This window comes from Dendrobates tinctorius, unplaced genomic scaffold (assembly GCF_039654945.1).
Source record: "Dendrobates tinctorius isolate UK_male_01 unplaced genomic scaffold, ASM3965494v1 ptg000069l, whole genome shotgun sequence".
Lineage (NCBI taxonomy): Eukaryota > Metazoa > Chordata > Amphibia > Anura > Dendrobatidae > Dendrobates > Dendrobates tinctorius.
The window spans coordinates 21,664,670-21,691,480 of NW_027361737.1; the positions used below are offsets into that span (position 1 = coordinate 21,664,670).

The 26,811-nt window shown below is 43.1% G+C and overlaps 1 protein-coding gene across 1 annotated transcript in view; it reads right to left on the bottom strand.

Annotated features, from left to right (window-relative positions):
• The window catches only part of PROC (protein C, inactivator of coagulation factors Va and VIIIa), a 226,464-nt gene that overhangs the window by 21,527 nt on the left and 178,126 nt on the right, over positions 1 to 26,811 (bottom strand). Inside the window, exons 11-12 of the mRNA XM_073581084.1 lie at positions 4,544 to 4,698; positions 2,055 to 2,079 (exon numbers count right to left, since the gene is read on the bottom strand). Of these exons, the coding sequence (XP_073437185.1) occupies positions 2,055 to 2,079; positions 4,544 to 4,698 (180 nt within the window). The remainder of the gene's footprint in view (positions 1 to 2,054; positions 2,080 to 4,543; positions 4,699 to 26,811) is intronic.

Below are 26,811 nucleotides of genomic sequence, written 5' to 3' on the forward strand. Positions count from 1 at the left end.
TTCTGTAGTTCAACCATGTAACCAGATCTCCCGTCACATGCAGGTTGTACAGAGGCAGGGAGAGGGCCAGACAATGGAGCCATAAAAGGGTTAGTAGAAGTGGGTACAGTGATTGTTTTTTGCTTTTTCTATTGTTTTGTTTTTCAGTTTTACCCTGACAATGGTAGGAATTCAGCACCAAAATCTCTATGATTTAGTGTAGATTTGGTGCATTACTACATCACAATAAGCCAGGAACCACAAATCTGCATAGCCCTGTGTATTCTGCTGCTGTCCGTAAATCTGTTTTATGCTGAAAGGGATGCTATCATATGAAAATGGCCTATTATTTAATGTTGGCTGGACCCACCGACATCGATGGGTTCAGCCAACACTCTAATGTGTACAGGAGCGCTTGGCAACTGATCATCTATGGAGATGTCGATTGTGAGTGTCTGAAATCGGACCACTTATTGCTCTGTTCTTGTGGAGATAATTCACCAGCAGAGATGTCTGTTGACGGCTTTCTCAGAACACATTAAGGGTAGGTTCACACGACCAATGTCTCCGCATTCCAGAAAGACGGTCTGATTATTCTGATCAGAGTTTGATGGGAGCGGCATCAGGTTTTTTTTTTGGATGTGGAAACAAAAAAAAAGTTTTTCCACCTTCTCTATTCTGTCAAAGGAAAAACACAAAAAAGGTCCTCCAATGCAAATAAAGGTTTTTAAATTTTATTTAGACATATACCAAAAAATAAGAAATAAAATGGAGTTGGCAAACCGTACTGGAAAAAATAGCAACAAAACACAACCCCTAGGTGAAACGCATTTGGAGCAAGTAATTACATGTATCACATCCAGAACACAAGAGACTAATACATATACATGAATGTACTAACAATAAAAATTTTTTAATACATTTCACTTACATGAAAAAATTATTTAACATTGCTGGTTTTTCACATTCAATTATCCAAACGGGAAATAATCCGCCAAAAAAATATAAACATTAATAAAAGAATTTATAAGGAAAATATAAATGTGAAAAAAATACATCACGTGCACATGAAAGTTCTAAACATCATAAATTTCTCACATCTATCCATACTCCACAGGGAAAATATCCCACAGTATAATGAAATAAATAATAATGCATAGGGAGAGGATCAAATGTGAAAAAAACGTGAAGAGAACGCCTCATGGTTCCATAAGTAGCGTGCTGATAAAAGTTGTTACCAAAGCAGAACACCCAGGGTCCCCCTGATGCGTGTTTCGATGCAAATATCTTCCTCTGAAGGGGTGCACCCCTTCTGACACATAGAGACAGGATGGAGACATGGGGGCAAGATGGAGACACATGGGGGCAGAATGGAGACACATGAAGGCAGAATGAAGACATATGGGAGCAGGATGAAGTTACATGGGGCCACGATGGAAGAAAAGATGGGGCAGGAATGAGAGAACACAAGGGGCCAGGAATGAAACACAAGGGGTCAGGAATGAGAGAATGCAAGGGGCCAGGAATGAGAGAACACAAGGGGCCAGGAATATATTTTAAGAAAATGTTTAATAGGTTAGAGTAGAGTATGGCCCTGCCAAATGAGACTACCTTGTCGTGGTGGCAATGGCTTAAAAATCTTTTGGCGAAAACAAAAGCTGATGTCTATGTATGTGATATGGTGTTCAATTGGAACTGAAAATGTGTGATTGGTGAGGACGTGGTGCAGAAGTGGAGGTTTTCCAAGAGTGGGCGGTGGGACTCTGGAAGGTTCATGGGTTGGAAGTTGAGCTTGGGTGGAGCCTAGGCAGAGTCTCCACGAGGCCCCAACATTTTGCCAGTATGGGGCCCTGAAATTCCTGCTGGCAGCCCTGGTGCCATGTAGCCTCATTTGTGACTCTCCAGAGTATAATACAATGTATATTACTATAGCTATTAGGTCTTACATCCCTAAGACACACATAGTCACCAGATATAGAAACTAGTACACAGTAATTGCTACAATCAAGAGGGCTGAAAGAAGCTGGACTCTATTAAAAATGGTTGAGCAGTGCCTTGGAGATTATTTTACTTACCTTCATAGTGATACCAAAACTCTGTCTACAAAAGAACAGGAAAAAAAAAGTTAAAATGACAACCCTAGCATTTGCAAGCACACATCACTTGATAAAAAAAACAGTTATCGGCCTTTTCTTGTTTATTTCTAGTTTAGTTGCTGGTTGTAGTTGCCAACCATGTGCACTCAAGAGTTGCACCTTTCATTGCTGACCTAGACAACCCATCTGTTCTTCATTGAAAACTTAAGTCTGTTGATATAGACCTGGCTCTTATACTAGAGTAACGCAGTCCTATGTCTGGTTTCACACGTCACAAGTACAGACCAAGATGTCGGGACTGATCACGGGTTTTCTTATCTTACATGCCTTGAGGCTGTTGAGCTCAGATCGGAAGACCCATGGCCCGTCCGGACATCATAGTCCATACTCGGATCATGAATGTCAAATGTGTGAAACCAGCCTTATTTAAAAAAAATTTTCACATCATTAGTTAGTCCACTCTGCTTGCTAGAACCAGAATATATTTACACTGGAAGATTTACATCACCAGGGTGGATTTTTTGCACTTTGAGATATGGTTGTTCTTGAACAGTAGTGGTTTCCTCCTTGCTATTCTCCAATAAATCACAGTTGTGCTCAATTTTGAGGCTGGATTCACGCAATCCAGGTTTGCTGCAGTAGTTTTGCACCTAAATAGCAATTTACCCTGCATCTATTAATAATCAAAATGCTTTTAGCAATTGGCATTGGCATCTTTGTATCTTTGGTGCAATGTGAACCACAATTTCATTGTGTAGTCATTAACACTGTCCCTGTATGAAGCTATTTTTTGGATGATAATAAGAAACTAACTTCTGTAGCCCAAAGGCCCCGTCACACACAGCGATCTCGCTATCGAGATCGCTGATTTTGTGACGCCACAGCGATCTCGCCAGCGAGATCGCTGTGTGTGACGGGGATCAGCGACCGACCCCCTGCCGGTTATCGATGATCTGCAGCATCGGCCTGGGCCATTTTTCGATCGCTGGTCTCCCGCTGGCCAGCGCGCATCGCTGCGTGTGGCAGCGAGAGACCAGCGATCAACGACGCTGGATGCTAGTTTCTAATGTAAACAGCGGCTCCTGGATACCCGATGTTTACATTAGAAATCAACTTCCAGCGTCGCTGATCCTGATCGCTGGGGCTGTCTAACGATGTCCCAGCGATCCCATCATGTCAGATCGTTGGTGGGATCGCTGGGCTTTAGTCATTTTGATGAGCGAGACTCTGCTGAAAATATTAACTACAATGCCAAGTCCTACATAACTACAAAACAAAAGTAGACATAGGCAACGTTTCCAATTAAGCAAAACCCTTCATCAGCCTCAATAATAGTGTTCAATGCGTAAAAGCTGGAAGTCAGGGGAATGACACCCCTATGTAGGAGGTCTCAGACTGCACAGAGTTCTGCTTTGGTAGTTATGCCTTAGTTAAAGGGGTTAGGGTTAAATGCAGCCATACTATGTCAGTCTAAAGGCAGCTCTATGGTAGATTGCAATATATGACAAGGCTTCATTTTAACAGGGTTGAAAGCTGAAATTGTTGCACATCTTCAATCAAAATCTATCAAAATCTAATTATTAGGGCTCATTCACAAAACCGTATTTTCATTCTGAGTGCTATCCATTAAAAAAAATTGCACTCAGACCAAAGTTACTCAAGAGGGCCGTGAGGATGAACGATTTTTTTTCACTAACTGAATCTGCATGTGAGAAAAAAATTGCAGCATGCACAATTTGCCTCTGAAAATCAGATAAGACTCGCCCATTCAAGTCTATGGGTGTGAGAAAAAAATTGGATGCCATACAGAGCCATTGTAAAGCATCTGATTTTTACAAATACATTGCAGTTCTGTAATATTGGAGACTGTAAATGGTATTGTAAATTATTACTAGCGGCTGAGTACAAAATGGATTGTATACAGACTGCACGTGGATAGCAAGTAAAAGCATATAAATCGTCTCTTTTCTGGATGCAACTCTGAATGATTTTTATGACCCTACCATATATTGAATTTTAAGAATAGGTTGAGTAATTAAGTAGGCAGTAACTAATTATTGGATAATTCACCTACTATTGACCTTCATTTGTGTTAGATGTGGAAGCCACCTCAAAACTTTTTACTAAAGGCTCATTCAGACATCCGTGCACATCGGTCTGAGATGGGACTGCTAATGCACGGTTTGGCTGTGGGTCTCCCGACCCATGCAAGACAGCTTCATGTATTTCTATGAGGCTGACACGCTCGGGTTGGGAGAGCCGCAGCCAGTCCGTGCATTGTTGTCCAACCAGACGTCTTAATGATTCCTAACAGGTGATTTAGTTGCTTAGTTTATAACCATTAAATGCTTGTTGTACAGGAAGTGACAGCTACCTGCAGTTCATTATGGATTTCTAATTTCATGTTTTACTTTCCATTGACACAAAAATGCATTTTTGGTCACCAGAAAGATCCTTAGTGCGCTTACCGTCTTTTCTTGAGACTTGAAGATTTCTCTTGCCTCCTCCCTTGAACACGTCTCCTCATAGCATTCTCGCTCTAGATTTCCGGGAAGTATTTCCTCCAGGAAATGATTTGCTCTTTTTCGTAAAACATGATGCGCTCTCTCTCTTCCAATAAAAACTAAGGAAATCATAGAAAGAATTCATTGTAATTGGGATGCTGGGGCTGAATGTTGGAGTATCTAGAAAGTGGCCAAATATTCTCAAGAATACTCAAAGACAATCATTGATCGCTAATTCCACAATGTAAATAAATTAAATAATGTCATAAAAATTATTGCAATCTAGTCAGTGGGTGTAAAGGTCGAACACTGGCAACAGTTTCTATGCAGTTAAATTAACATTATTCAGATCTGTTTCTCTAGAAAGGACATTTCATTTTGTATTGTTGCTATGAATAATATTGTTACAAACGGTTCTTGCCCCAAGACCATAATACTCATAGGCTAGATAAAGAGCTTTTGCCACCATGTACTGAAAGGTTATTTGCCCCAATACATAATAACATATTAACACTATCTTAACACCCACACAAGAGCACTTCAAGACCCCTGTTTGGGTCAATATATAGTGGTTTTTTATGTATAGGAGCAAATAAAAAATCTCAGATTTAAGTTGATTACAGAATTAATGTGTCAGGAACACCGCACTGCACTTCCTCACTGAGCCAGTGCGCGTGTCCTGAGTAAGACAAACTGTGCTCAGAGATACCTGTGGAGCGGGCAGCAGCAGAGAAGATGCGTGCTTCAGACCCGCAGGACCTGAAGCACGTGACTGCTAGGGGCGTGGCCTAAACTCCAGAGAGCTAGCAGCTGCAGGAAAACTCCTAGAATGGTAACTATGGAACAATGTTACTAATTGGCATAAACAGGGACATAAACCAGATCAGGCCGAGGTCAAAGCACGAGATAGCACGACAATTACCAAAGGGCTAGACAGAACGGATAGTTAAGACGTAGCCAAGAAGTCAGAAACCAGAGAAGCAGATATACAGTACAGAATCAACAGGCAAACTCACAACGGGGGAAAGAACCGGATCAGAACCATATAAGCAAGCTGTAAGACAATGAACAGGCACACAGGGGTCAAAACACTCGGCCAAAGGCAAAAGAATAACTGACAGGGATTGGAGTTTCTCAGGGCTATAAAAAGCTCTCCCTGAACCAAAGAGAGGCCACAATAATTAACCCCAGGCATGCAGGCCAAAGCCTGCACTGAGCTCAAGACATTAACCCCTGATGTGCAGGTCAAAACCTGCACTGGGATCATGACAGTACCCTCCTCTAAACGGGGGGCCTCTGGACCCCCAGGCTTCCCCGGGTACTTGGCATGGAAAGCCCAAACCAGGCGATCTGCATGTATAGAGTGAGAAGGGACCCATGAGTGATCCTCCGGTCCATATCCCTTCCAGTGGACCAGGTACTGCAAAGAGCGGCGCACCCGCCAAGAGTTCACAATATGTCCGACCTCATACTCCAAGTGACCCTCCACCAACACAGGAGGAACAACAGACTCGGAGTCCTCCTTGACAGACCCCACGGGTTTCAACAGAGATTTATGGAACATATTGGATATCTTTAAGGAGGCGGGGAGACGCAACCTATATGCCACCGGGTTGACTATCTCCACAATCTCGTACGGACCAATGAACTTTGGTCCCAATTTAGCTGACGGTACCTTCCAGTTGATGTTACGTCTGGAAAGCCAAACCTTCTCCCCCACCTGAAACATGTGTCCCGGGGCCCTCTTTTTGTCAGCAAAATATTTGTACCTCCCCTGGGCCCGAGAGATGTTACGCTGGACTTTAGCCCAGAGGTTTTTTAACCATTGGACGGACCCCTCTGCCCCTGGACAACCGGAATCCACCTGTGAAAACTCCCCAAAATGAGGATTAAACCCATAATTGATTAGGAATGGGAACATGTTGGTGGACTGACTCACCCAGTTGTTAAAAGCGAATTCCGCCAACGGTAACGCAACACACCAATCCTCCTGTCTGGCGGAGGTCAGACACCTGAGAATTTGTTCCAGGGATTGATTGGTGCGTTCCGTCTGATCATTACTCTCCGGGTGATATGCCGACGAGAAGTAGAGTGAGATGCCCAATTTCATACAGAATGCCCTCCAAAATTTGGCCACAAACTGCACACCTCTGTCAGACACCACATTCAGGGGTACCCCATGCAATCGGACCACATGCTGCACAAACAACCTTGACAATGTTTCTGCTGAGGGTAGTGCTGCCAAGGGAATGAAATGGGCCTGTTTTGAAAACCTATCCACCACCACCCAGATCACGGTATTGCCCCTGGAAGGTGGAAGACCGGTAATAAAATTCATGGAGAGATGAGTCCATGGCCTATCAGGAACCGGTAAAGGTATGAGTTCCCCAGCCGGCCGGTTATGCGAGCTTTTGGAACGGGCACAAACTCCACAAGCAGCAATGAATTTCTTGACATCGGACCCCAGTGAAGGCCACCAAAAAACCTGGCTACTGCCTCTCTAGTGGCCGCGATACCGGGATGAGCACTCAGCCTAGACTCACGAAACTCCTGCAGAAGTCTAGGCCGCAATAAATCTGGAACAAACAATTTATCCCCCTGGTCTGGTCGTCGGAGCTAGGGCCTGAGCCCTCAAAATTTCTTGCTCCAACTCTGATGAGACCCCTGCCACTACCACCCCTGGGGGAAGAATGGAGGACAGCGGCTCGAGGGGAGACACCGGGTCAAAACTTCTGGACAGGGCATCCGCTTTAACATTTTTGGACCCTGGTTGAAAAGTAATGGAGAACTGAAAGCGTGAAAAAAAAAAGGTGACCAACGGGCTTGTTTAGGAGTAAGCCTCTTAGCAGATTCAAGGTATGCCAAATTTTTGTGATCAGTGATAACAGTGAGCTGCCCCTTCCAAAAAGTGCCTCCATTCTTCGAATGCCAGCTTGACCGCAAGAAGTTCTCTATTGCCTACATCATAGTTTCTCTCGGCGGATGAGAACTTCTTGGAGAGGAAGGCACAGGGTTTGAGATTAGTAAGGGTGGCCGGATCCTGGGACAACACTGCCCCCACCCCTACTTCAGAAGCATCCACCTCCACAATAAATGGTTTGGACGGGTCTGACTGGACCAACACCGGGGCGGACATGAAACATTTCGTAAGAGCTGAGAAGGACTCCTTAGCGAGTTCTGACCAATTTTTTACATCAGCCCCCTTCGGGGTAAGATCTGTGAGTGGTTTAACCACTTGAGAGAAACCTTTAATGAATCTCCGGTAAAAGTTCGCAAATCCCAAGAAGCGCTGGAGCCCCATGAGATCACGAGGCTGAACCCAGTCTGCGATAGCCAGCACCTTCTTAGGGTCCATACGAAACCCCTCACAAGATACAATCAGCCCCAAAAAAGACAGTTCCTGTATGAAAAACGAACATTTTTCCAATTAAGCAAACAAGTGGTTCTCCCTGAGTCTGTGGAGAACTGTCTGTAGATGTTGTAAGTGAGACTGACTGTCTGGGGAATACACCAAAATGTCATCCAAATAAATGACAACAAAATGTCCTATCAGGTCAGAAAACACAACATTGATAAAGTTCTGGAAAATAGCGGGGGCATTAGTTAACCCAAAGGGCATAACCAGGTTTTCAAAGAGTCCCTCTGATGTGAGAAACACAGTTTTCCACTCATCCCCTTCCCGAACCCTTATCAGGTTGTAGGCCCCCCGGAGATCTAATTTGGAGAACCATTGGGCCCCAGATAACTGGTTACATAGGTCTGGGATGAGGGGAAGTGGATAAGTGTTCCTAACCGCTATCTTGTTAAGTTCCTGAAAGTAGAGGCACGGCCGCAACCCACCATCTTTCTTCTTCACACAGAAGAATCCTGCTGCCACGGGTGACACAGAAGGCCTGATATGCCCTTTGCGGAGACTCTCAGCTATGTACTCCTTCATGGCTTGGCACTCAGGCCCGGACAAATTGAACAATCGAGCCTTAGGTAACTTGGCTCCGGGTACTAAATCAATGGCACAATCGTAGGGTCTATGTGGTGGCAGAGCCTCAGCCTCACTTTCGGAAAATACGTCTTCGAAATCCTTCAGGTACTCCGGAATACCTTCCAGACCAACAGATGACACAGATACAGTTTTAACAGAGTTAACAAGAGGCCCCAGGTTACAACATTTATCTTTACATCCCCATTGAGTGATCTCTCCCGTCACCCAATCAATGGTAGGATTATGGCGTTGTAGCCAAGGTATCCCCAGTACGAGTCCTGCAGGCAAGTTATCTAACACAAGACAAGTTAATTTTTCCACATGAGTGGAACCCACTTTCAGAGAAAAAAATTCAGACCTGAAACAGATACCATCCCAGGTAAGAGAGGACGAGTTAATTGCCACAAGTTTAACAGGATCCTGAAGCCTGACTGTCCCTATCTTATTAAGAGTCATAATCAGGGCATCAATCAGGCTAACAGCAGAGCCACAGTCAACAAAGGCGGTAGTCTGAACAGGATCATCATCAAGTTCCTGTTCCACACGAAGCACAATTTATGCAAGTGAGGAAAAAGGTACCTGAAGGTCTGGGTAGCCTCCTCGACTACTACCCAGACCTAGTCGTTTCCCACCACCTTGGAGGATGACAGACAGGAGGGGCAGTCCTTCTTCCAATGTCCAGATTTCCCACAATAGAAGCACAACTGCTTCTCCCGGCAGCGTCTTCTTTCCTTCTCATCACAGGTGACAGTGCTCACCTCCATAGCCACTGGAGGAGTCTGGGTCTCAACTCCACTGGAGAATAATGATGTTTCAAGTTGAATAACACCTCTTGCTCGCAGTCTGCGATCCATGCGAACCGCTTGGGTCATGGCATCCTCCAGGGAGTCAGGTAGAGGATGGAGTGCCAGGGCATCCTTCAGACGTTCACACAGGCCTCTATGGAACAGCCCCCGATGGGCGGCATCACTCCAAGAAATCTCGGCTGCCCAACGTCTAAATTCAGAACAGAACCACTCAGCCGAGTGCTTCCCCTGACAGACACTCATCACCTTGTCCTCAGCCAAATGCACTCTATCTGGCTCATCGTAAATAAGCCCTAAGGCCTCAAAAAATGCATCCACAGTCATTCTCTCCGGGGCAGAAGAGGAAAGAGAAAATGCCCAGGCTTGTGGGGACCCCTTAAGCAGGGACATAACCACCCCCACCCTCTGTTTCTCATCCCCAGAGGAACGGGGTCTCAAGGAGAAAAAGAGTTTACAGCCCTCTTTAAATGCTCTAAATTCATTTTTGTCACCAGCAAATGTATCTGGTAACTTAACCGGGGATTCGGGTGGGACTAAAATGACATCTCTATTTCCCACCTGCTGAAAGCCTGCGGAAAGCGCCCCCTGAACCGAGTCCGCAACCTGCCGTTGGGACTGAGCCAGAGTTTGGTGTTCCAAACTTAGCTTCTGCAGCGACTGAGTCAAGCATTTCACCTGCTCAGATAAGGCATGCATTGGGTCCATGCTGCAGAAGTGAGAAAAAAAAAAAAAGAAGTTCATGGTCAGTTATAATGTCAGGAACACCGCACTGCACTTGCTCACTGAGCTAGTGCACGTGTCCCGAGTAAGACAAACTGTGCTCAGAGATACCTGTGGAGCGGGCAGCAGCAGAGATGATGTGTGCTTCAGACCCGCAGGACCTGAAGCACGTGACTGCTGGGGGCATGGCCTAAACTCCAGAAAGCTAGCAGCTGCAGGAAAACTCCTAGAATGGTAACTACGGAACAAAGTTACTAATTGGCATAGACAGGGAAATAAACCAAATCAGGCCGGGGTCAAAGCACGAGATAGCACGACAATTACCAAAGGGCTAGACAGAACGGATAGTCAAGACGTAGCCAAGAAGTCAGAAACCAGAGAAGCAGATATACAGTACAGAATCAACAGGCAAACTCACAATGGGGGACAGAACTGGATCAGAACCATATAAGCAAGCTATAAGACAACGAACAGGCACACAGGGGTCAAAACACTCGGCCAAAGGCAAAAGTATAACTGACAGGGATTGGAGTTTCTCAGGGCTATAAAAAGCTCTCCCTGAACCAAAGAGAGGCCACAATAATTAACCCCAGGCATGCAGGTCAATGCCTGCACTGAGCTCAAGACATTAACCCCTGACGTGCAGGTCAAAAACCTGCACTGGGATCATGACATAATGTAATATATAATGCTGCTGTAGATAGTCTGATTAAAATATATATATATACTGTATATATATATATATATATATATATATATATAATACACACATACTTCCTCTGGTACAATATGTACAGAGAGAATATCTCATGGAAGCAATACTTGTCTTGAGGAATAGTAATACATCTGTACACGTGGAGTTTTACAGAATCTGCATTAAGTCAATGGCATACAGTGGTGTAGTAGAGGCTCCGTGCATCTCTATGCTATGCACAAAACAGAGACATATCACACACTCATGCATGAGTGCTTGGGCCCTAAAAAAAATTTTCCCCATGCTTTGGTCCAAATATTCCCATGCATTCATGGCTATGCTTCCAACCACTACCAAAAATTACCCAGCGCCTCTGGTGTCCATGCGAGCAGAACAGGGACTTTTCACCCAGGAAATCAAATGTTGCAAAACATGCCAAATTTAAAATACATAAACACCCACAATTTGGGACAGCTGGGAGGTACAATGCATGTTACATGATTGCAATGTTATCTAATGTGTATGGGTGGCCAAAGTCACAAACATCGTGAGGCAAAGATGCTATTACTATTAAAAAAGCTAGTTGACAGGAAAATAGAAAACGGGTACACTGAAATTTGCAAATCCAGTGAGAAAAAAAAATTGTATTTCAAGGCGGATGGCAGGAAAGTTTTGTTTGTTTTTTTATTATTTTAAAACCTCTTCACTTAAAAGGAATCTGTCTGTAAGATCCACCCTCCTAAGAATTTATATGGGCATGTAGGTTATAGGAAGCTGAATAAAATGATACCTGCAATCTGATGTCTTGTTCCAGAGAATTCCTTGGGTTTCTTCTATGTAAATTAGGTTTTAAGAAATAAGTGCTGGACACTGATCCCTCTGAGGATCTGCCTCCAGAGCTACTTTTTAATAACAGGGGGCATTATCAGAGACATGTAACCAACACAACGCAGTAACACTGAACTTTGTCTTCTTAAAAATACATTACTGGCTGCTTGTGAGATAGAAGCTGAAGCTTTGAGAAACCTGCAGTGAGATCAGGAGAGCAAACAGCGGCCATTACACATCACACTGGTAACTCCACCTTTAATTAAAAATAATCTCTGGAGGCAGATACTCATGCAGATCAGTGTCTGGCCCATAGTCCTTAAAAACTCATTCACATACAAGAATAACAATGACTTCTCTAGATTAAGACATCGGATTGCAGATATCAAGGTGTCATTTTATTCAGGTTTCTATTACCTACATGCCCATATAGACGGCTTAGGAGGATTTATCCTACTGACAGATTTCCTTTTACCCTTTTTCGACCTTTGATGTACCTATACGTCGTGGTCAGTGTGATGGTGGGATATGGTATGTGGATATAATTTTGTTTGTATTAATATTTTACTGACTTTCATGGTGTTGTCTTGTAGGATGAGTTGTTATTTGCTAATGGATGAATGGTTGCTAATAATAATAATAATCTTTATATAGTGCCAACATATTCCGCAGCGCTTTACAGTTTAACAGTTCAAAAAACACAAGTCATAAGTAACAACGTTAACAATACAATAATTAAAGTAAAATAAGACAACCCTGCTCGTGAGAGCTTACAATCTACAATGAGATGGGGGAGATGCAAAGTACAGATGTGTATTTACAATGATGTATTTACAATGATAGTCCAGCCATATTGAGAAGGTGGGGGATAGAGATAGTGAATGGGCTACACATGCACACGTACACATAAAATGACTTTGATTAGTGAACGTGATAGGCTGCTCTGAACAGATGTGTTTTGAGGGAGCGCCTAAAACTGTGCAAATTGTGGATAGTCCTAATTTCTTGGGGTAGAGCATTCCAGAGGATTGGCGCAGCTCGGGAGAAGTCTTGGAGTTAGGAGTGGGAGGTGCGGATTAGTGCAGAGGTTAGTCGAAAGTCTTTTGCAGAGCACAGAGGTCGGCTAGGCCAATAGACAGAAATGAGGGAGGAGATGTAGGGGGGGTGCCGCACTGTGGAGAGCTTTGTTGTTGTTGCTATCTGATATCAGCCCCACAGTACTGTATTGTTTGCTAATATGCTAATGACATATTGACCTATCTTGGTGAAACAATGAGCTCCTGGGACCTTCCCCCCCAGATCTGTGAATGAGGAGGGGGACTTTTAAAATATCAGTGTGGTGAGACACAATCTCAGATCTTGTGTGGAACTATGATGTGATCACTGCAGTTCAGAGAGAGAGAAGCGTATATGGACTATGTTATCATCTGTCTGATGGATTGTTGGACTCACATTTCCCACCGCTTTATCCTGTACTGAACTGCATTCGGCTTCTGGACTATCTTATCCTTTGAGTGGTGGATTGAATGTGGACCTTTCGTATTTTTGCCTAAATAAAGGTCTTGGAATTGTTCAATTTTCGCTTGCTCTGTTGAATGTGTGATATCGGAGAAGGACCCCGTGACAACTGATGGCAAGCAGTGGGATCTACAGAGTGTATCCTAATAGAGAACCACCCACAGAGTGAGTACAGAAATTGTACTGTATCCAGTTTACAGGAGAGAGCCAGAGACCTGGGCCTGAACTACCAGGGACTGACTAAAGAGGCCTTAATTGATTTACTGGTGGGTGCTAGCCAGACCACCTACTCCCATATGCCTGAAGGACAAGTGCAGGAGACGAGGACCCCGCCTCAAAAAGCCAGTGGGTGGTGTGGTACGAAGAAAAGATGGTGGTTCTGGGTCCAGGCGTCTCTCAGGAGTATAAGGAGGAGGCTGCTCGTCGAGCACAGCGGAAACAAGAAGCGATGGAGATCGAAAGAGGGAGTAATGCAATGTGGAGTGTAAACCCCACGATCTGGGAGCCTGTACGGATCACCCAGACAGACTTTAAGCCATTTGACGTGGCTTCCGGAGATGTGGAGGGGTTCTTCAAGGACATTGAGCAGCAGTGTGGTGTAATGGAGGTACCCCAGTCTGGTTGGATTCATTTATTAGTGGGATTCCTGAACGGAAGCGCAGCAGAGGCTTACCGAACCACTTACTCCCAGCAGAACCGGGATTATAACATTGTAAAGCGGACTATCCGGGATTACCATGCTATCACCCCAGACACACATAGGGCCCAGTTCCGAGACCTCCCATGCACCATGGGAGGAGAGTCGTTTAGGATGTATGCCCATAAGATGTCACAAGTATGTCGGAGATGGCTGGAAGCAGAAAATGCCTTTACTGTGGAAGATGTTATACAGGCTTTCCTTATAGAACTATTTTTTTGAAAAGTGCCCCACAGAATTACGGCAATGGGTCCAGGAGAGGACACTGTGCACCGTGGACAGAGATGCAGCCCTGGTTGATGAGGCCCTTGCTATCTGACCGCAATGGAGGATGCTTATGGATAATAAACCACAGCCTGTTCCCACGCCCCGGCCTCCTCAGACTATATCTGCCCTTCCACCCAGCCACAGGCCGGTGACAATCATGCCTCACAATCCTGGGCCCCCACAGTTCCGACCATGACCTGGAGGTATCACCGAGAGGAGATGTTATTTGTGTGAGCAACCGAAGAATAAAGCAGTATAGTGCGCATATAAAAATGGCTATTTTGTGTCCATATATTGAAATATACAAAATGCATTCAGACTATGACAGAGCTGCATTTCTGGCAAACAGTTACAGACCGAGACAATGATGTAATCTCTGTCTGTGGTGGGTTTATCAGACCATTAGATAGCTGCATTTCTGATGTGACAGACAATGCTCCCAAGTGACACAATGTTGAGAACTGTTGTTTCACAAACAGTTCTATGTTTGTTGTTTGTCATTGTAAAACATTAAGGTTTATTTAACCTCTGTCTGTGTTGGTTTTATCTAAATCCATGTGGCTTTATATTGTAAGGGTTTATGACCCATTGTCTGATGATGCCATGATATCAGTTTCATCCAATCTTGAAAGCCGGCCACTTGAAGGGTTGGGATAAAGCTAAAGTTACACATAAGTGGGATTTAGTATATAAGGCCAGAGAAACATGACTAAGACAGAAGCACAACTTGGATACCTGTACACATGTACAGTGTTGATACCTGCATAATTGGGGACGCCCATGCAGTGTTGTGAATCTTCCAGGGGTTCTCTGTCTTGGTGTTGCTTCTCTGATATTCCAGAGGGATGATGTTTAAAAGCCTCTTGGTGATTGATGATGTGAGTATACTGTATATACTTAATCATTATATATACTTAATCATTATATGTATTCAATCTTTATCTGTACTTAACCTTTGTATCTTAAAATATACAAACATGTACGCAATCATACTATTTAATCATACAATTCCTTTAATTTTATACTTTGTAATAAAATTGCATTATATCGCAAGTAGTAGCCATATTTAAAGCCGTATCCGAACCTTAGTGTTAAAAACTTGACAATACAAGCGGCCTTATCACTTTTACTACACAGTGAACAGCAAAAAAAAGTGTTTTTAGTGTAAGATAGTAGACAAACATAAAAACCAATATAAATCTGGTATCGCTGTACTCGCACCAACCTAAAAAAATAATGTCGCCTAATCACTTATACGGCATGAGAAATGGCATAAAAGTAAGTACAACAAATTCTTGACCTGCTATTGATTTTTTTCATTCTTCCTCCCAAAGATCGCAGTAAGGCTCGGCTCACATTTATCCTGCACCTTACACCGGGATCTCCGTATAAATTTCTGAAATACATGATACAGATGGAACCCCTGGCAAGATTCCCTATAATGAGGAAGATGAAGTCCATGTGGACGCCATTTCACCTGTGATCCAGTGGTGTACATCTTTTTAAGCTTACATAAAGGCAGGGCCAGCCACAATATTTGTGCACCTTTGAAAAGAAGGTCACTGCTGAACAAAGGCCAGAGTCCAGAGTAACTCTGCAGCCTCTTTATACTGAATGGATCCCTCAATGGTTTCATCTGAATTACATAATTAAGAGATATGTATGGAAACCCCCATGTAAGTGCTCATCGTGGAGATCAGGATAAATGTGATCCAAAATGTTATCTAAAATGTTCCCAATAAAAGATTCAACTCAATCCACAAAAAAAACAAGTCCCCACTCATGGCTGTGATCTGTCAATGGAAATGTAGAGAGCTTCCATGTTACTGGTACCACAAAGGCTCTAGAAATGTACTATGGCTCCTTGCCAACCAAAAGAAATTACGCAAATTCTGTACTTCCAAATGCCCCCCTTGAGAGCCCGCTTAATTTACAGAGACCTTGTCTCCAGAAGCACGAGCTAGGCACAATGTATGGTACTACAATATCTAGGCACTACAATGTACTGGGCACTACAATGGCAGATTTGCAATTTTCACCTAGCAGCATCCACTGCTGCTTGTTTCTGGGAAACACACATGGAGTCAAAATCATCACTATATCTGTAGATAATTACCAGAGGGGTGTAATTTCCAAAAATTAGGGTCAATAGTTTCTGATCTGGCAATCTGGATTGCCAGTGATAAGTCTTTTACTGCCTGGTGAAGGAGTGGTGGATTAGGTGTGCCGCAGAGGTGCTTAAAGGAGACTTGTTCTGGGACTGTTGCTTGGAGTTTTGCCTGAGTGCATAGTCTCATCCTCTTCTATTTTTGTTTACCTTCCTAATTCCTTCGGTGTCTCCCTCTGTTGTCTTTGATTGTTTTTTTAATGATTGGTATTTCCATTTATCCCTGTACGCACTTCCTTATTTGTCTGGTTTGTGTATTTACATACACTATTCTCCCCCACTTTCCTGGGTGAGTGAGGGGACAGATAAGGGTTGTTTCAGGAGTACAGCAAGGTACGAAACCCCAGCATCTTCACCATCAGAAGTAACCCAGCTAGCAGGTATAGCTAGGGTGCTTCTAGCGTTATAGACAGGGTAGAAGCCCCTTGTCTTGGGTTATCAGACAATAGAAATGTGACATGTATTTTGCTGTTCTGGCATCTCAGGGGCTCTTCCAGTGGGTCATGACACTTGCAAACCATAACAGCAACATTTGTATTATAATATGGCTCTCCTTCCCTTCCACTGTGCCTGAAAACTAGTTCCCAATTACATGTCGGGTATTGGAGCACTCAGGAAAAATTGTACAACAAACTGTGAGCTCTATTTTTTCTATTAGCCCTTACAAAAACTAAACAATTGGGGCTTAAACAACACTTTAGTGGTAAAAATGTAATTATTCTTCCTTCATCGTCCAATTGTATAAAATTCTGTGAGGCACATGTGGTGTCAATATGCTCACTGCACATCTAGATTAATTAATTCATCTCTCTCCTCGCTACTCCTCCGCTTCTCCCCTCTGCAAATCTCTTCACTGGCTCCCATTCCCTCAGCGTATCCAGTTCAAATTACTAATACTGACCTACCAGGCCATCTATAACCTGTCTCCCCCATATGTCTCTGAACTAATCTCCCGATACCTTCCCTCACGTAATCTCCGGTCCTCCCAAGACCTCCTTCTCTCCTCCACACTTATTCGCTCCTCACCCAACCGCCTCCAAGACTTCTCCCGAACTGCCCCTATTCTCTGGAATTCTTTGCCCCAACAAGTCCGACTATCAACCACATTTGGATCCTTCAGACGGAACCTGAAAACCCACCACAATGACCCCGCTACCTCCTTCTCTCTCACCACTACTGGTGATATCACCTCAACCAACACCGGAACTGCTGCAAACCACCAACCTACTGTTTCCTTCCCCAACATCCTGTAGCATGTAAGCCCGAAAGGGCAGAGTCCTCTCTCCCCTCTGTATCAGTCTGTCATTGTTAGTTTGTTTACTGTAAGTGATATCTGTAATTTGTATGTAACCCCTTCTCATGTACAGCACCATGGAACCAATGGTGCTGTATAAATAAATAATAATCATAATTAACCCCTTAATGACCAAGCCTTAATTTTGAAATCAGACCACTGTCACTTTATGTGGTTATAACTCTGGAACACTTCAACGGATCCCGCTAATTCTGAGAATGTTTTTTCGTGACATATTGTACTTCATGTTAGTGGTAAAAATGTCTTCAATATTACTTGCGTTTATTTATGAAAATAACTGAAATTTGTCAAAAATGTTGAATATTTTGCAATTTTCAAACTTTTAATTTTTGTACCTTTAAATCAGAGAGTGACGTCACACAAAATAGTTAATAAATAACATTTCCCACATGTCAACTTTTCATCAGCACAATTTTGGAAACATAATTTTTTATTGTTAGGAAGTTATAAAAGTTAAAAGGTGACCAGTGATTTCTCATTTTTACAGCAAAATTTACAAAACCATTTTTTTAGGGACCACCTCACATTTGAAGTGAGTTTGGGGGGGTCAATATAAGAGAAAATACCCAAAAGTGACACCATTCTAAAAACTGCACCTCTCAAGGTGTTCAAAACCACATTTAAGAAGTTTATTAACCCTTTAGGCACTTCACAAGAATAAAAGCAATGTGAAAGGAAAAAATGAAAATTTAACTTTTTTTCCCCAAAATTTTTCTTCGGACACAATTTTTTTAATTTTGTCAAGGGTATCAGGAGAAAATGAACCACAATATTTCTTGCGCAATTTCTCCTGAGAACACCAATACCCCATGTGTGGAGGAAGACCAATCTTTAGGCGCACAGCAGTGCTCAGAAGGGAAGGTGCATCATTTGAGATTTTGAATGTCAAATTGGCTGGAATTGAGAGCGGACGCCATGTCGGGTTTGGAGAGCCCCTGATGTGCATAAACAGTGGAAACCCACCACAAGTGACCCCATTTTGAAAACTAGACCCCCCCAAGGAACTTATCTAGAGGTGTGGTGAGAGCTCAGAACCCTCAAAGGCTTTACAGAAGTTTATAACGTAGAGCTGTGAAAATAAAAAAAATCTTTTTTTTCCGCAAAAATGAAGTTTTGCCCCAAATTTTTATTTTCACAAGTGTAATTGCAGGTGAAACAGGATCCCAAAAGCTGTTGTGCAATTTGTCCTGAGTACGCTGATACCCCATATGTGGGGGTAAACCACTGTGTGAGTGCATGGCAGAGCTCGGAAGGGAAGGAGCGCCGTTTGACTTTTTCAACGCAAAATTGGCTGGAATTGAGATCGGACGCCATGTCACGCTTGGAGAGCCCCTGATGTGCCTAATCAGTGGAAACCCCCACAAGTGACCCCATTTTGGAAACTAGACCCCCAAGGAGCTTATTTAGATGTGTGGTGAGCACTTTGAACCCCCAAGTGCTTCTCAGAAGTTTATAACGTAGAGCCCTGAAAATAAAAAAATCATATTTTTTTCCACAAAAATTATCTTTTTGCCTCCAAACTATTATTTTTACAAGGGTAACAAGAGAAATAGGATCCTAAAAGTTGTTGTGCAATTTGTCCTGAGTACGCTGATATGCCATATGTGGGGTGGAATCACTGTTTGTGTGCATGGCAGAGCTTGGAAGGGAAGGAGCGCCGTATTGGAATGCAGACTTTGATGGAATGGTCTGCGGGCGTCATGTTGCATTTGCAGAGCCCATGATGTGCCTAAACAGTAGAAACCCCCCACAAGTGACCCTATTTTGGAAACTAGACCCCCCCAAGGAGTTTATCTAGATGTGTGGTGAGCACTTTGAACCCCGAAGTGCTTCACAGAAGTTTATAACGTAGAGCCGTGAAAATAAAAAAATCATATTTTTTTCAACATAAATGATCTTTTTGCCCCCAAATTTTTATTTTCACAAAGGTAACAGGAGAAATTAGACCCCCAAAGTTGTTGTGCAATTTGTTCTGACAGCGCTGATACCCCATATGTGGGGGTAAAAATAAATATTTTTTTTTACAGATTTTTTTTAAAAATGTTTTTTTTTTACCTTGTCCCTTTATGGGACTTTCAGTTTTTTACTTTGATTGGCAGGTATAATACTTTGCAATGCTCCAGCATTGCAATGTATTATGCCTATGCAGAAAGCTTCTGAGACCATGCTATGAGCATTGTCTCAGATGCTTTCCATAGCTGGATGACTCGGGGGTTGTCCTGGCTGCGATTGGGCCCCGCGATTATATTGTGGGGATGCCAATCTGAGGCAGAGAAAGCCCCCAACCCTCTGCCTCCCCCTTGAATGCTGCGATCGCGCTCAATCGCAGCAATCAGGGGTTAACAGACAGGGGCGGTGCGGACACCGCTCCTGGCAGTAATGTAGGAAGCTCAGCCACCGGCAGCACTGCGCTCCTGCACTTACCGGGCAGGAGATGCTGAAATTTCAGCATCTCCTGCCTGCTCATGCTGTGATCGGTCAGTCAGATTGACTGATCGATCGCAGCGTTCTGGGTGCGAGGACCGACAGGAGGGGTCCCAGCACCTCTTCCCGTGCCTGTCAGCTGTCTATGACAGCTGTCAGCACTGAACTGTCATGCGTGTTTACACGCAGTGACAGTTTAAATGCATGACTTGCATAGCCCGTCATGATGCGGGAAGTTACATCCTGCCTTGACGGGCTATACACGTAAATGGTCGTTAAGGGGTTAATTGGGGGTGTAGTTTGTAAAATGGGGTCGGTCACTTATGTGTGTTCTGCTGTTTTGGCATCTCAGGGGCTCTGCGAATGTAATATGGCACCTTTAAACCATTCCAGAAAATCTGAACTACAATATGGTGCTTCCCTTTTGAGCTTTCTACTGTGCCTAAAAACTAGTTCCCAATTACATGTAGGGTATTTGCATACTCAGGAGAAATTGTACAACAAATTGTGCTGTCCATTTTTTCCTATTAGCCCTAAGAAAAAATAAAAACTTGGGGCTAAAACAACATTTTAGTGGTAAAGATGCAATTATTCTTTATTCACCACCCAAATAGTATAAAATTCTTTGAGACACATGTGGTGTCAACATGTTCACTGCACCCCTTAATGAATTGAGAGATGTAATTTATAAAATTGGATCACTTATGGGGGGTGTCTGCTGTTCTGCCACCTTCAACCATTCCAACAAAATATCTTCTCCTTAGTATGGCTCCCCTTCCCTTCTGAGCTTTGCACTGTGCCTCAAAAGTAGTTTTTGACCACATATGGAGTGTCGGTATACTTGGATGAAATAGCGTAACAAATTGTACCATTAACTTTCTCCTATTATCCCTTTTGAAAACTGAAAACTTGGTGCGAAAGCAACATATATTAGTAGAACAAATTGTAATTATTGATTGACTCAGCCCAATGTTATACAATTTTGTGAATCGCCCGAGAGAAATGCTCACTTCACCCCTAAATAAATTCCTCAAAAGTAGTCATGAGCAGACCCATGAAAGTTCAAGTTCTGGTCTCGGATTCGCTCATCTCTACTCAAGAGGTGTAGTTTCCAAAATGGGGTCACTTGTGGGGCTTTTTGCTCTTTTGGCATGTAACAGGCTTTTCAAATATGTCATGGCATTTGCAATCTATTCCAGCCAAAATTGCGCTCCAGAATTAATTTGGGGCTCATTCCTTTCTGAGCCCTGCCATGCGCCCAAACAGTAGTTTTCCACATGTGGGATGCCTGCACACTCAGGAGAAATAGCACAACAAATTTTGGGGTCCATTTCCTCCTGTTACCCTTGCTAATGCAACATTTTTGGGGGAAAAATTTATTTTTACAGTTTTACGACTCAATGTTATAAAATTCTGTGAAGCACCTGTAGGTTCAAGGTGCTCCCTACACCTCTAGATAAGTTCCTTGAGGGGTGCTGTCTCCAATATGGGGTCACTTCTGTAGAGTTTCCATTGTTCAGGAACCCCAGGGGCTCTGTAAATGCAACATGGTGCTTCAAAAGTCAAATGGGGCTCTGAGCCCTGTCATGTGCCCAAACAGTAGTTTTCCCACCACATATAGAGTATTTGCATACTCACACTGTATGGTCCATTTTTTCTTGTTGCCCTCATGAAAATGAAAAATTTGTGGCTAAAGGAACATTTTTGATGCCGCTAGTGGATAACATAAGCAAATCTGTGATCATGCCGCTAGTGGATAACATAACTGTGCCTATTCTATGTGGCTTAAAGTAGTACAAAAATGTAAATACTTAGGTATCATAATAAATCAAAACCCGATCGATGACCTTAAAGATAATATATACCCCCTAGGAGATATGATGAGGAAAAAATTTGAAATATGGTCCCGGCTTCCCCTATGTGTTGCATGCAGAATTAGATTGATAAAAATGATAATCCTTCCCAAATGTTTATATATGCTAGAGCACATATCAATAAGGGTCCCTAAGGGTTTATTTAAAAAAATACATATCATGATAGCAACGTTTGTATGGGGATCATCCAGATCTAGATTGAGTATTGGATCCCTGCAGAGGCCCAAAAACCAGGGTGGCTTTGCTCTCCCGGACCTGTATTTATACTATTTAGCTGGTCAATTGCGTCATTTAAAACACTGGTTAATTGGAGTTAGGCCCAGTAATGCAGAGGCACATCTCATGCACTTTTTGGACTGACATACAACGTGGGCAATATTGGAAGGTTTATATAGACCACCCCAGGGATTGTTATTTGCACACAAATTAGCGATACAAATTTGGCAAGAAAGTAAATGTATTATAAAGTTCACTGATCAGATTGGGGATGTTCAGATATGGGACAATCCCGAGTGTACACCTTCAGAATTTACAAGATCCAAGTTTTTGGAAACAGAATGGAATAATAACACTTAGTCAGATTTTTGAAAACAAAATTTTATTATCGTTTGAACAAATTCATGTGAGATTTGGAGTCTCCTATAGAGAATTTTATAGATATCTGCAGCTGAGACACGCCATAATGTATCAATTCCCTTTCCCTAGAATGAGAATATCTAAATACCCATTGATAGGAATATTATCAACCCAGGGACCTACAGGGGTGATTTCCTCTCTTTATACCTTTTTATTGAATTCTAAAATTGCATCTACTCAGCTCGTTGTAGAAAGTAAGTGGCGCCACTTGATACCTTCTATCACTGATGAGCAGTGAAATGACGCCCTAGAGGCACATGCGATGGTATTACAACCTGCAAACAACAAGTTAAGCCAATTGTATATTCTTCACCAGTCTTATTTAACCCCAAGCAGACTTCATAAATTTGGTAGAAGGGCAACAGATGAATGCCATAGATGTGGGGAATCGGGGGAGGACTTTTGGCACCTTATCTGGAGCTGTGGTAGTATGCGAGGGTATTGGAGTGATGTCATGTATACATTGGAACGAATATTGGGAATACCAATTGAATTCACTCCTGAATTATGTCTCCTGGGTGTTGTGGATGAAGAGATGTGGGTTCATTATGATAGAATATTTCTTAAAGAGGTTCTATTTATGGTTAGGAAAGCAATGGTGTTGAGGTGGATGGGAGGGAAATCCCCTTCGATTAATCATTGGAAGAAATTAGTGAATGACATAATCCCTTATGAAAACATATTATATAAAAACAGAAAATATCCCCAGAAGTTCCATAAGATTTGGGAAAGGTGGTGTATTTTCCCTTTGACACACTTGGCTCCTAATGCTTTGGTCTCTTCAATTTTAAGATATAATCCCTGATGTATATCACTTCTAGACCATGCAAGTTTTGAGTTGTGTGAATTTAAAATATGTGTCTTGTATAATCTGACCTGGTACGAGCTCATGGATCCTAAAACGGACTCTGTTAGCTAGAAGATGCAATGAATGGTAGAATGTATCGTGTAGAATACTGTGTTGTATTTGTTTTGCTTGCTTCTTATTATTGAAAGTATGATATCATAGTTATGTCACTATGAATGACTGACTTTATACTGCAATGTTATATGTTGTGGAATCCTTCAATAAAAAGAATTTAAAAAAAAATGAAAAATTTTTGTGGGAAAAAGTAAAACTTTCATTTTTCCCTTACACATTGCTTTAATTACTGTGAAGTTCTATAGGGTTAATAAGCTTCTTGAATGAGGTTTTGAGAACTTTAAGGGGTAGGGTTTTTAAAATATTGTCACTTTTGGGCATTTTCTGTCACATAGACCCCTCAAATTCACTTCAAATGGGATGTGGTCCCTAAAAAAATTGGTTTTGTAAATTTTGTTGGAAAAATGAGAAATTGCTAATCTACTTTAAAGCTTTCTAACTTCCTAACAAAAAAAAATATTTAAAAAATTTATGCTGATGTAAAGTAGACATGTGGGAAACATTATTTCTTAACTATTTTGTGTGATATAACTATTTTGATATGATTTAAGGGTATGCAAATTCAAACTTTGAAAATTCCAAAATTTTCTTATTTTTTTGTCAAATTTTTATATTTTCATAAGCAAATCATATGAACCAAAATTTACCACTAATATAAAGTACAAAAAAAAACAAACATTCTTAGAATCAGTGGGATCCATTGAAGCGTTCCAGAGTTATTACCACAAAGTGACACTGGTCAGAAATGAAGAAAATTGTTCTGGTCAAGAAGGTGAAAACAGGCTCGGGGATAAAGGGGTTAAAGAATAATTATTGTTTTCATTTTTATTTTATTTCATAAATCAATAGAACACATGAAAATAAAAATAAAACATTGTAATATATCCTATCAGAGAATTATGCATCTTTCACCACCAGGACTGATTGACCATTTTCAAAATTCAAAATTCTAGGGTATCCAAGAAGTATCATTTCTCCTTGCAGAGATTGACATACTAAGCATGCCGAGATGAGGAGGCTTAAAGTCGCAATGCTCCTCTGGGAAATATGCAAATTGTCTCTTCAGAGAGGAAGAGGACCAGAACTCTAGTGCCACCTATTGGAAGTAGCAATCCTAAAAGTCAATGTCGACCCTTTAACGAGCCTTGTCACATGATTTACTATAAAAGTTTGGCTTTTATCCTAAGTCATGTGACAAGGCTTACAAGGCTTGTTAAAGAGTCGATATTGACTTTTAGGATTGTTACTTCAAATAGGTGGCACTAGAGTTCTAGTCCTCTTCCTCTCTGAAGAGACAATTTGCATAAATTCTAGTGTAAAATGTGTTTTCAGTGAAGCTACTGATAAGATTCTATGCGCAGTGTAAAGCCCCCGTTACACATAGCGATATCGCTAGCAATATCTCTGTAAAGTCACCGATTTTGTGACGTAGCAGTGATATTGCTAGCGATATTGCTATGTCTGATACTTACCTCCGACCGGCTCCCCCGCTGGTTATCGCTGATCGTGCGAGAAGGTCCTGGACCATTTCTCGTCGGGCGCTTCCTGCTGGGCTTACTGTGGCGCCGACGAGCGACGTGTGGACGCAGGCGGGAGGACGTCAGGATCGCCTCATCTGAATAGGTAAGTAGCGACCCCCGACCTCTGCGATGTCGCTGGTGAGATCTGCCTGTGTGGCAGCTCACCAGCGACCACTTAGCGATGCACCAGCGATCCATATCGTTGTCGGGATCGCTGGTGCATCGCTATGTGTAACGGTACCCTAAGGGTACCGTTACACTTAGCGATGCACCAGCGATCCCGACAACGATATGGATCGATGGTGCATCGCTAAGTGGTCGCTAGTGAGCTGCCACACAGGCAGCTCTCACCAGTGACATAGCAGTGGTCGGGGGTCGCTACTTACCTGTCAGACGCGGCGATCCTGACGTCCTCCGCCCGCGTCCACGCGTCGCTCGTCGGCGCCACAGGAAGCCCAGCAGGAAGCGCCCGACGAGAAACGGCCCAGGACGTTCTCGCGCGATCAGCGACAGACAGCGGGGGAGCCGGTCGGAGTTAAGTATCACATGTAGCAATATCGCTAGCAATATCGCTGCTACGTCACAAAACCAGTGACGTTACAGCGATATTGCTAGCGATATCGCTATGTGTAACGGGCCCTTAAGGTAGTCCTGAGAGTGGAAAGATCAGAGAAGACACTGTAGACAATCCTTCTTTGAAGCAGAGGCTGAGGTTTAGGTCAAGGTCACACTTGCAACTGCAATGAGAGAAACTCGCACGAGTCTCTCGCATCAATACCCGGGACTGCTGTTGACACTCGGGACCGGAGTGTGAGGCTGCCTATATTTCTATGCAGCTAAGCGCTCCGGTCCCGAGTGACGGCGGCAGTGTCGGGTATTAATGCGAAAGACTCACGCAAGTTTCTGGCATTGCAGTTGCAAGGGGGACCCCGGCCTTAGAAGCAGATTTCTCTGATAAAATGTATTATGCCTCCTTCACATGTTCGTGCTTATAGTACTCACTAGATGGAGGCCTGATGCTATCGCATCTGGAGGGCGGTAATGTCACGATGGGGGCAGGCTTTGCAGCATTAAGAATCTCACCCCATGTGCTCACCCACCTATCCACTTTCTCTTTCCCCATGTGCTGACTTCTACCTTCTGTGCTCTCTACTTTGACCTGTCTACCCCATGTGCTATTCCCCTTGTCTGCTGTCTTTCTCCTTCCTGTGCTGTGTTCTTCCCTCATGTGCTGTCCCATTTTAGCTGTCTCCCCCCTGTGCTCTGTCTCTCTGACCCGTGTATGTGACCGTGTACAAAACATGCCACAGCTCCTGGGCAGGGGAGGAAGCAAAAGACAATACTGACATTACAGCAGGAGACCGCAGAGGATACATTTTGTGAGGTAAAATATTGTTTAAAAACAGTCCGTGAAATATTTTAACTCACAAAATGAATCCTCTGTGATACCCTGCTGTATTGTCAGTATTGTCTTTTGCTTCTGCCCCTGCCCAGGAGATGTGATATGCTCCATACGCGGTCCGACAGACAATTTTTAAAATGAAATTTCGTTAGTGGGAAAACCCCTTTAATGTGACCGGCTTTCTCTGCCTGTAGACACGTCGTGCATCTGCCGCCAGGATCAGCCGAATGACTCACTGCGCTTGCGTGGAATTCGAGCAGATGCAGTGCGACGTGTTCCGCTGGTGGTACCGCGCAAGAGGCTGCGTGAGTGTGTGAGAGTGTGAGTGGGTGTGTGGTGCATACTGCGTATAGAGTCTGTGTGTGTGTGTGGTGCGACGGTGTTCCGTGCAATAGGTTGGTACTAGCAGTAGTTTCCATATTGAGATATCCATCACTTGGGTGTCCCAATATGGCGGTCAGTG